The sequence below is a fragment of the Sceloporus occidentalis genome, unplaced genomic scaffold, assembly GCF_023333645.1.
Source record: "Sceloporus occidentalis isolate IW3139 unplaced genomic scaffold, rSceOcc1.0.p SCAF_3, whole genome shotgun sequence".
Taxonomy (NCBI): domain Eukaryota; kingdom Metazoa; phylum Chordata; class Lepidosauria; order Squamata; family Phrynosomatidae; genus Sceloporus; species Sceloporus occidentalis.
The window spans coordinates 131690362-131700446 of NW_028316983.1; the positions used below are offsets into that span (position 1 = coordinate 131690362).

At 40.4% G+C, this 10085-nt stretch overlaps 1 protein-coding gene across 2 annotated transcripts in view; it reads left to right on the forward strand.

Annotated features, from left to right (window-relative positions):
• Nucleotides 1-9485, forward strand: part of SORCS2 (sortilin related VPS10 domain containing receptor 2) — a 184720-nt gene extending 175235 nt beyond the window's left edge. The window contains exons 26-28 of one of the 2 annotated variants that reach the window (XM_089516330.1): nucleotides 3164-3321; nucleotides 8046-8125; nucleotides 8416-9485. In XM_089516330.1, the coding sequence (XP_089372456.1) occupies nucleotides 3164-3321; nucleotides 8046-8125; nucleotides 8416-8439 (262 nt within the window). In that variant the 3' untranslated portion in view covers nucleotides 8440-9485. The remainder of the gene's footprint in view (nucleotides 1-3163; nucleotides 3322-8045; nucleotides 8126-8415) is intronic. The other variant, XM_089516331.1, reaches the window with a different exon arrangement.
• The last annotated feature ends 600 nt before the right edge of the window (nucleotides 9486-10085 follow it).

Below are 10085 nucleotides of genomic sequence, written 5' to 3' on the forward strand. Positions count from 1 at the left end.
TGGATCACAAAGCAAAGGGAGCAAAATACAAAATACAAAGTTAGGGAGAGTCATGGTCTGGCTACTGGGGACCAACAAGGCCATGTTATCAAAGTAAATTAATTTGGGCTGCTTTAACTATTAGTCTCAGGGCTATTTTGATTCCATCTCCGACCTTTGCTGCCAATGTTTCACATGTGTTTTGTGAAACAGAAACAAACAGCAAAACGAATGAGTGGCAATAGCACTCCCCCCCATAAGCCTTATTATACAAAATTAAGTGATTTAAACAAACACATATTAAGGCAATATGGGTACAAGGAATAATGGGCTTGTTACATCCCTTAACTTTTAAACTGGAGAAACCACAGACTGAATTTGGGATCCCTGCTTTCACTGCTCTTTGCAAACCACACTTCTTGTTTGGAGTTTGGGAGGCAGAGAGGATGCAGTAATTCTCCGCCTTTGAGTCATTTTAACTGATATTCTGGCCAAACACAGTTTATAAGAAAGGATCCCAAGACAGCATTTCCCAATATGACAACAATTAAGTGATGGGCTTTGGGGGGCTTTGTTGAATGATGTCAACTTTAAAACAAAAGCCCTTTTGAAGGATCCAATAACAAAATGTGTCCCTAAGGGTTAATAGTGATGACTGTTATGCCATTCTTTGTAAATTCTATGATCTGTTCAGAAAATCAACATTCCAAGTAATGAATTAATGGGTGCTAATTTAATGAATTCAGATTATTAATTCAAGTTATTAATGTTGAGAACCAGCTTGGTGCAGTGGTTTAAATACTGGACTATGACAGTGGAGAACAGGGAACAAATCCCTGCTCAGCCATGAAACCTACTGGGTGACTTTAGGCAAGTCACACTCTCTCAGCCTCAGAAGGAGGCAAAGGCAACCACCCTGTGAACAGATCTTGCCAAGAAAAAACTGTGATAGGTTTGCCTTAGGGTTGCCATAAATAGGAACCGACTGGAAGGTACACAACAACAAATCATTCATGTTGCCACTGGACATGAATAAATCAATTTCCAGTCCCTGCCTTTGAACTGGCAGGCACAGTGGAAGTCCTGTGCTACCCAGGTAAATGCCATCTTCCTCTGTGCTGAATTTATGCAGAGGGTGAAATGATTTTCTTCTGCTTGAACATGAAGGTGAATTGCAGAATCTGGAATGGCCAATGAAATTCACTCTCATTAAGCAAAAGGAAGGTAATTTAAACACTGGATAGACAGAGGAGTCTTGTGCAGCCTCTGGAGCATTCCACTCTCTGTTAAAACTCAGTAGAGTAGAAACTGGTGATTCTCTACAGTATTCATTGGTTGCCAGATATTCTGCTTTGTCATAAATACCATCACTGTAAGAGTCAGGGAGTGGTGTTCAATTGACTTTAAATATAGTCACAAGTCAAACTAAACAGAGTTACTAAAGATCTAGTTTTTTTGTTATGAGTAACAGGAAATCAAGGCAATTGGTTGTTCTAAAGACAAATTTTAAAACAAAAACTCACCTTAGGTTTCCTACAGACAAAATTTTTAATGTGCAGTTGTCTTGCCTCATTCACAGAAATTCCAGGAGGTTTAGATTTTGTCATCTTCCATTTATAACCATCCTGCCTTTCAATCCGTTTTTCTTTCCACAATAAACGAAAACAAAATAAACAGAAAATGGAAAACGGAAGCACTATATATGAGGGCGTAATGGCTCTGCAAATCCAAATAGGAAAGTATTATAAGTTAGAAATAAATTTCTCTTTGTTAGTTTCTGTGACATTGTACGGCCAAATTTAAGATTGCTTGAAGTGATTTCACTTTCCATTTAATGTTTGTGACATGCAAATTTCAAAGTGCATTGTGGGAATAAGGGTTTCCTTAGCCTGGAGAAGAGAAGGTTAAGAGGTGATATGATAGCCCTGTTTAAATACTTGAAGGGATGCCATACGGAGGAGGGAGCTGACTTGTTTTCACTTGCTCCAGAGACTAGGACCCGGAACAATGGATGCAAGCTAAAAGAAAAGAGATTCCACCTCAACATTAGGAAGAACTTCCGGACAGTAAGGGCTGTCCGACAGTGGAACAAACTCCCTTGGAGTGTAGTGGAGTCTCCTTCCCTGGAGGTCTTCAAACAGAGGCCATCTGTCGGGGATGATTTGATTTGGATTTCCTGCATGGCAGGGGGTTGGACTGGATGGCCCTTGCGGTCTCTTCCAATTCTATGATTCTATGATTCTAAAAAGGCAGAAGCCTTCAGATGGAAAAAACACACACCCTGATATTGATTTGACAGATTACGTTTAATTCAGTACAGTATAGAACATGCCCTCTCTATGCTTTCAACAGCCATTAAAACAGATTTTTCAACAGAACATGTTAGTTTAAATCCTTCTAGAGAGTGTTGCACCTTCAGAAATTTACATTGTGATCAACTGTTGCTTTTTTGCTGTTTTGTGGCTGAATTCTAAAAAATTCATTTCAGCTTCAAGAGCAGCATCAAACATAGGAATAAGTAACACTGGTGTTGGGGTTGATTTTAAATTGCAAAAACTCTCAACAACACCCCACATAGCCAGGTCCCCAAGGAGAATCCACTGTGAGTGGCTAAAATATGTGTGTCTATATATGTATTGTTCAACACCCTCCTCCCAAAAGCAGCAATACATTTATGAAGATATCTCCAGGCCTATGCATACCTAGGACTAATCTCTTGAACTCAGCTGCTGACTTACTTCTGGCTGCTTAGATTTTGATCAGTAGAATGCACTGAGCTCTAACAGCAAGAGCAAAGCAAAACAAAAAGCTTAGTAAAAGAGAGTAAAATAAAAATAAAACTTCTGCTGGCTGAAATATGACATGGCTTTCCATTCATGTTAAAATGAGTTACCTCAGTTTCAAACTGTCTTGCAAAAATGACCACTTCGGCTACTAGGGTGAAGTAGGAATCCCACCAATGAAAAGAAAAGTGGTATCCATCCTCTCCTTGACCCAATTGTAGCTGTATGCAACAAGTAGTGTTTCTGGGTTGCAAAGGCTCAAACCTTTCAGCATCCAAAAGTATTTCTAGCCACATGGAGCTATACATCCATAGCTCCTGCGTGTGCTTCCACATGTGGTTCACTTTTGAAGGATCCGTATAAAACACTATAATGTTCAAATTCTTTCTTATGCCCTTAAGGAAATTACCAGGCAGAAATGTCTATGCCCAGATGCAAAATGAAAAAGAACAGGAGATGACCAGTCCAGTAAACCACAGAGAAGATACTCAAAACATCATCCAAGGGGAGGAATTCATTGATGATGATCTTGACTGTCAAACCCTAGGAAATGCAAGAGGTAGGTACACATTGACCTTTATCACTGATATGTTTCTGGGGCAAGATCCCAGGCTGAATAACAACAGCAGCAGCATCAAATGCTATATTGTTGCCACAGTCACCAGATAAATTACACTAATGTTAGTAATCTGGCCCAGATGTTTAGGATCCTGATGCTGCATGAAGAAGAGAAAGAACATTGTAATAATAATGGCAATGAGTGTAAATCTTAGTGATAACTTGAGAAGTGCAATAAATGTTAGTGACCAGAAAAAAATGTATCGTCAAAACATTTCTTTGTCTCGGTTTCATAACCATTAAGCAGTGCATAGCAGTTGTGTGTGTCAAAGTGCAAAGAAAGGTTTTCTTCATTGTACTGAATTCATTGTGGGCTTGCAGCTGAGTTCTGACATTCTGGATTTTTAAATTATATATTAGCTAAATTTAGATTTATGAGAAAGTAAATGAAGGATATATTAGATTAGTGGAACGTACAGTATAATACTTTATATGTTGACTCTCTCAGATTAGTAATGGAGATGAGCAGTGCCCCCTACAGTCGGACATGACTTGAAAATCACATTAAAGGATAAACCTTTACCTTTAGTTACAAACTGACTTTTAAGCTCAGTCTTTTGACTTGTCTAGGGAGTTGAGGCTAGTCCTGTCATTTAGTTCCTTAGTGTAGGAAGAAAGGCAGACCAGAGGTAGACCATTAAGTATAAAGAGGCAGTGACATCAGGCAGCAAAATATCTTGGGCCAGTCCTGAACAGACCTGAACACTAGAGGGAGTGAAGAGGCCATGATAAAATTTCTTAACCTGGCAGAGTAGGTCCTATATTGAATGCAGTGAGACTTATATCTGACTAAACATGAATAGGATTGTGCTGTTAACATCCAAAACATTAGTTTGAAGCTCTTTCAAAACATTAATCGAGACAGTCAGGATGGAGGTTGGCGTTGGGGGAAGAAATGTATGAAGAAAAGTATGAAGTCAAAATAGTCTCAAGGTTACCAGGCTTCAAGCAGTCTGAAGTTGACTATAACATCGAGGCAAATAATGTTTCAGAAAACTCTAAGGCAGGATGGGTAACTTGTGAACTTCTAGATGTCCTTAGTCTTCACCTCCCACTTTGCCTCACCATTGACTATGCTTGCTAGGGTTGATGGGAGCTGCAGTCAAAGAATATCTGCAGGGCCACACCATCTTCCTCCTGCTCTAAGGTTTTTCCTTTATTTGAATACTACTTGTTTTGCTTCCTGAAAAATCCCTTTTGGTGTAGTGGTTGAGGGCTTAAGTCGTTTTCTGTCAAATGAGGAGTTTGATGACATTGATAATCCATCCTGAACAAATCCCTGTGGGGGCAGAGACCGCCATGGAAAGTGAGCTGCAGACCGCAGCAGTGCCTCCATCTTCTTTGCCTGATGAAACAAGAGCAGCAAGCTCCCCCAAGTTATCTGCTGGAAAAGCTTGGATGATCACTGGGTCCAAATTTGAATGGGTTCTTGTCAGCTCACATTATGACAACCTTGGTAAAAATGACCTGAGATGAATGCATACTCTAACACTTTTGCCACCGTATTTGGTTCAGAGGTTCTCAAAGGTTATGATCCGCAATTTGCCATGTAAGATTAAGATCAGAGCCAGCCTTAGTATTTGGCAGAGTGAGGAGCTTGCCCTAGGCAGCAGGTGCTGGAGCCAGCAATGGCAGCTACTGAACAATTCTCACTCATTTTCCCTATCCTCTTGAGACTGTATCCTATAATGGCATGCTTCTTGATTCTGACCTAGTTTGGCCTAGTTGGTTTTTTTGTCAACATCTCACCAAATTGCATTTCTTTCAATGAGTTATGGACAACACTATTGGAAAAAGGGCCTTTTGTTGATCTCAGGTTACTCAGTCCAGCAGGCATCATGTCATGTGTGTTCATGCATTGTCGCTGCTGCTTTGCAGCATTTGTTTGAGGGAGCAATGCATGAATGGGTGGCAAGAGACTGGAGCATAGAGCTGGATGTGGTGTGGTAACTATTTTTTGTCCATTAAGCTAGCTTACTTCCCTCTTGTACAACGGAGAACACGGTTAAATGTTCAATTAAGATGCTGATGTCACCAATCCCAGTTTGATGTCTGCATATAGAAAGGGGGGCAACATCCTAGGTTTTGTCTCAGTAAAATATCTTAGGACGAGCCTGATTAAGGGTCCTTCACATAATATGGAAGTGTTGTTCTTATGTTCAGCCTCTCATTTAAATTGACCTTTTGTAAGTACTTAGTAATTGTTAATGGCTGACAAATGCACACATTGCTAATGTTCTTGTGGTTCTAAGTTTTACCACTGACATGGGACCACTTTCTTGCTGGATTGAATGGATGAATTTGAGGTTTTGTGGCCTCACTTAAAACAGTGATGAGAAAGGAAGATATAGCACTACTGACTCACTACCCTCAACTGTCTCGGAAGTAAATGCAGTAGTGCTTGTAATCTTTCTCAGATTCCTGTCATATCTAAGGCTCTGTTTGAAAGATCAGTAATTTGTCATCATATTCTGAACGAAACTGCTGGCATTTCTTGCATCCTTGGTAGGATCTGAGCTGCTGTGCGTTCCATTTGGTCTTGGATGGGCATTGCATTCAGCAGAAATCGAAAGGACTGGTTGCTGGGTGAAAGGGAGAATAGAAGGTGGCAATAAAGATTATTGACAGAAGATATTTGGTGGCTGGCATATGACATGAAGCATGGTTTTGGGATGGAGTATCTTTTTCTAGTTCATATTGCTAGACTGGTGCTTTGGCCATTTAAGATTACTGAAGCAGGTTCTTTAGGGCATGGTCAGGAGTTTTTAGGGCCCTCCCAATATTCTTGGACTGCCAGTTCCATCAGCTGCCACCATAGTCTTAGCTTGATGATACTAATGTAGTCTAACAACATCTACAGAGCCAAACAGTCATCACACTTGCCTTAACTGCTCTTGCATGTTTAGGAAGACACATGTTAATTTTTATGATTTTCAGGTGAGAGGCTATTTAAGATTGAGCCCTAAAGAAGATGGAAGGAGAAAAGTGTGATAAAAACAGGGAAGGATTACATAGGATTACATAGTTGTCTGTCATGTCTTTGCAAATCTAGAAAAATAATCAAGGTAGTACCATTTTACTTTGTGCCAGTGAGTGCATTTCCTCGCATTCTCCTGATCCTCCCTCCTCATTTTGACACGATCTCCCATTTTGATGTTAATACATCTGCCATGCTACTCCACATTTTCTCCTTGCCTTAATTATTATCTGTGCATCTGATCCCAAGACCTCCTTCATTTATTCATTAACCCCAGTAGTGTATTTTCATTGTATAATTTAAAAAATCACTTAAGCTTCTACCCTTTAATGCCCTCGATATCTACAAAGCAGGAATACTGTTTCTAGAAGGGTATTTAGGGTTGCTTTGTTCTCAGTCAGAAAATTTTGTTAGCCTGGGTCACTCCAGCCTCCCTGCTCACTGCCCATTGGCACAGCACTTAAGGCGCAGCACTTAAAGGACAGGGCTCCTATCCCTTTCATGGCTGTGTTGAAGTGTTATGTTATTATTGGGAGCTGCCATGGAAGACACCAGCCGCACCCTCATGGGGAAACAGGGACAGTATCTAGATTAAAATAATAGAGAGGTGTTGGGATCACCTGTAAAGTTTTTAATAGGAAGTACAGATAGGAAAGAGAGTCAGCTTGAGGTGAAGGTTTGAGTGCTGAGACCATGATTCAAATCCCTAAGCCATAAAAACCCACTGGGTGAGTCTTAGAGAAAGACAATGGCAAGCATGCTCTGAACAAACCTTATTGAGAAAAACCTGTGATGGTGTTCTCTTGGGGTTATCATAAACTGCTTGAACGGAGGGCACACAACAACTATACAGATAGAAAAGTTGGTCCCCTTGAGATCTAGAAGGGAATGGATTAACTCACTGATTTTCAAAGAATTGCTCTCAACCTCCTGTGCAATCATCAAAATAAACAAAAGCAATTTAGTTGTGTTGGCTTGGGAGGGACTAAACAAATTACTGATAAATCAGATCTTTCTGATAACTAGTCCTTTACAGAATGTCCTCCTCCTTCCCTTTTCATTTCTGTAAGTCCTTTATTCTTTTTATCCAAATCTGAAAAATGGGCTTTACCTTGGCAAGAGATTCTTACAATGTACTTAAGTGTATACAAACATGAATGCAGAATCCCTTGCTGAATGAGGGACAGCTGGCATATATGGTGCCCAGCAGCCTCATGTTTCAGATAGATGCCCAGTGGGTCAGATCATGTTTTGGAGGAAGGAGTAGGAGCTGAATTCAGCCCTGCCTCTGTTGTCTGTCCTTTTGCACCCCAACCATCAAGTCAGCAACTGGTGGGTGCCTTCATTCTTAGTTTGACTGGGGCTATACCCAAAGTACTAGTCTATATAGCTAGTTCAGGATGAAGTTATAAATAAGGTGAACAGTTCTGTTACATTCAAAAATTCTGTGGGAATCTTCACTGTCCTGTTCTCACCAATGAGAGTATTTAATCAGACTCTTCTTTGTTACAGCATGGAATTAAACAACACCTAGTTTTCTGCTCGCTCTCTCTCTTCTCATAATTTTGGAATTTTTACAGTGGCATATTCCAGACTCACCCATCCACTTCTTTTGTTTTTATATATTTTATGTTGCCTACTTTATCGCCACCCCCAACTTGGGACTCCTCCACACCATTACCTTGCAGTGGCTCCTTCTGGGAGAGGTGGAAACTTGAACAGCTACAGAGTTCCCTTATTGCTGATGGCAGTCAGTGTCCAGTCCCAGGTCAGTGTCATCTTGAAAGGAAGCCTGTGGTTCCATTCTTTCCCTTCATCTTCTCCCCTCAAACTACTATATGGTGTCACTCAGCTCAGAACTGTAGGACTTCACTACATTTTATCACAAGCCAACATGTTCACCACCACAACACAGACCTGTGTTTCCACTCTCACCTGGCGTGATTTGATGAGTCTACCCTCTCACCTGGTGGAACTATTCCCAAAATAAAAGGGGAGGGGATAATGTTAAAATCCTGTAATTTGCTGATCTTGGTGCTTTGTTTTTCTCCTCTGTAGGCAATCTCTCAGGCGTGGTTCTGAGTATTAATTCAAGGGAGATGCACAGTTACCAGGTTAGCTGATGTTCACAACTGAATTCGTAGACAAGACTCTTCCACTGCTGGATTCCTCCTTTCCCCTCTGAAGACCTAACTAATTGTGGGAAGCAGATTCTTAAATTGTCTTGACATTAGGTACAGCCATGTGTTACTTGGAGAGAAAGTTAATACACTTTGTGTTCATGGCTATTGACTTTTGCTTTTTTACACCTCAAACTAAAATAGCAGATCTGTAGTCCTAGGCACACTTGCAACTACTTTTCTATCTTTTGTGTCCCTTTATTTCTGTATGTTCATTTAATCAAATGCATACAGCACTTAGCTCACTGTGGCAGCATCAAGTAGAAAGCTGTAATTCTTGAGCCATGAAGACTGGTTAACAAAGCGGCTGGCAAGGTGAAGCAGAAATCTAGTGGAAGGTTGGGAATGTTTTCCAATTTTAAAGAGTGACTGCTGGATACTGATGTGATGCAGCTGAAGAATTCTGAACAGATGCTGCCAAGAGACATGCTGAGTACTCCCTAGGATGCCTCTCTGAGACAATGCAAGCCTGGGCCACAAAACCGTGTTAACAATATAAATATGAGAAAGTGTATGAAGCTTCTTGTACTGTTCACCTTGCTACCAAGAAGCTTCCTGCCTTGTTTTGCTCCCAGACCAAGTTTTTTCCTTACCAGACACCATCTACCCTGATTTAGGAGGGCACCACTAGACTGATTAGTAGTTTGCAACCCACGTAATTACATTGTATTCAGCTTGGGCTGCCTTACCTTGTTTTGGTCTCCAGAACAGCAAGTGTAATTACTTTATTTTTAAATTTCTGTAACCGTTTTTGGTGTCTTTTTAAACTTTCTATTTTTATAGCTATACAAACATTCCTGTCTCAGGATAGTGCTGTCAAAGCAGCATATTTGGAACTCGCTGTTTTATTCTTTTTCCTATTTCTACTGTGGAGCTGAAGAAACTGAAAATATCACTGCCTTGGATGTGTTTGACAATCTGGTTAATTAAATTGGAGAATTAATTCAATTTAAATGATTGCACTTTCTCAGTTTTACCCCCTCGGTATCATGCCTCATTCATCAGAGTGGAGTTGAAAAGGACAATTGTCTCATGTTAGAGTTGTTGTTATTTGGAAGCTGTGCAAGTTTAGTTTTGTGATTGCCTATTCTACCCCTAGTAGCTTAGTGGAGGCAAAAATGGAAAAGCTGCAGCTAGAGTGGTGGCATTTGTTCTGAGAGTCATGTGTAAGAAGTGAATCACAAAGCTTCCTGGAATAGTGCACTGAGCATCTTTCTAATAATCTCACCATATCTACCAGAGTGACCCTGATACTTTTTAGCAGGGGTTACTGAACACCAGTAGGCAACCAAACATTAAATAAGAATTAATTGTGCAACGCTTATTGTATGTATTGGATGGCAGTATCTCCAAGATGCTAATGTATTCTTTCTGTTGAAAGCACATCCCATTTTGTCTTGTATTTTGCTCACCTACAAGCACTAAGGCAAATCCTGCAGAACTATGTCAAGCACAATGCATTTAGGAACTGACTGTCCAAGTGGATGAGAATACTGCTGGGAATCAATGGCAAGTCTTCTTTGCCACCTGCCTCAGGATCTCTGTTTG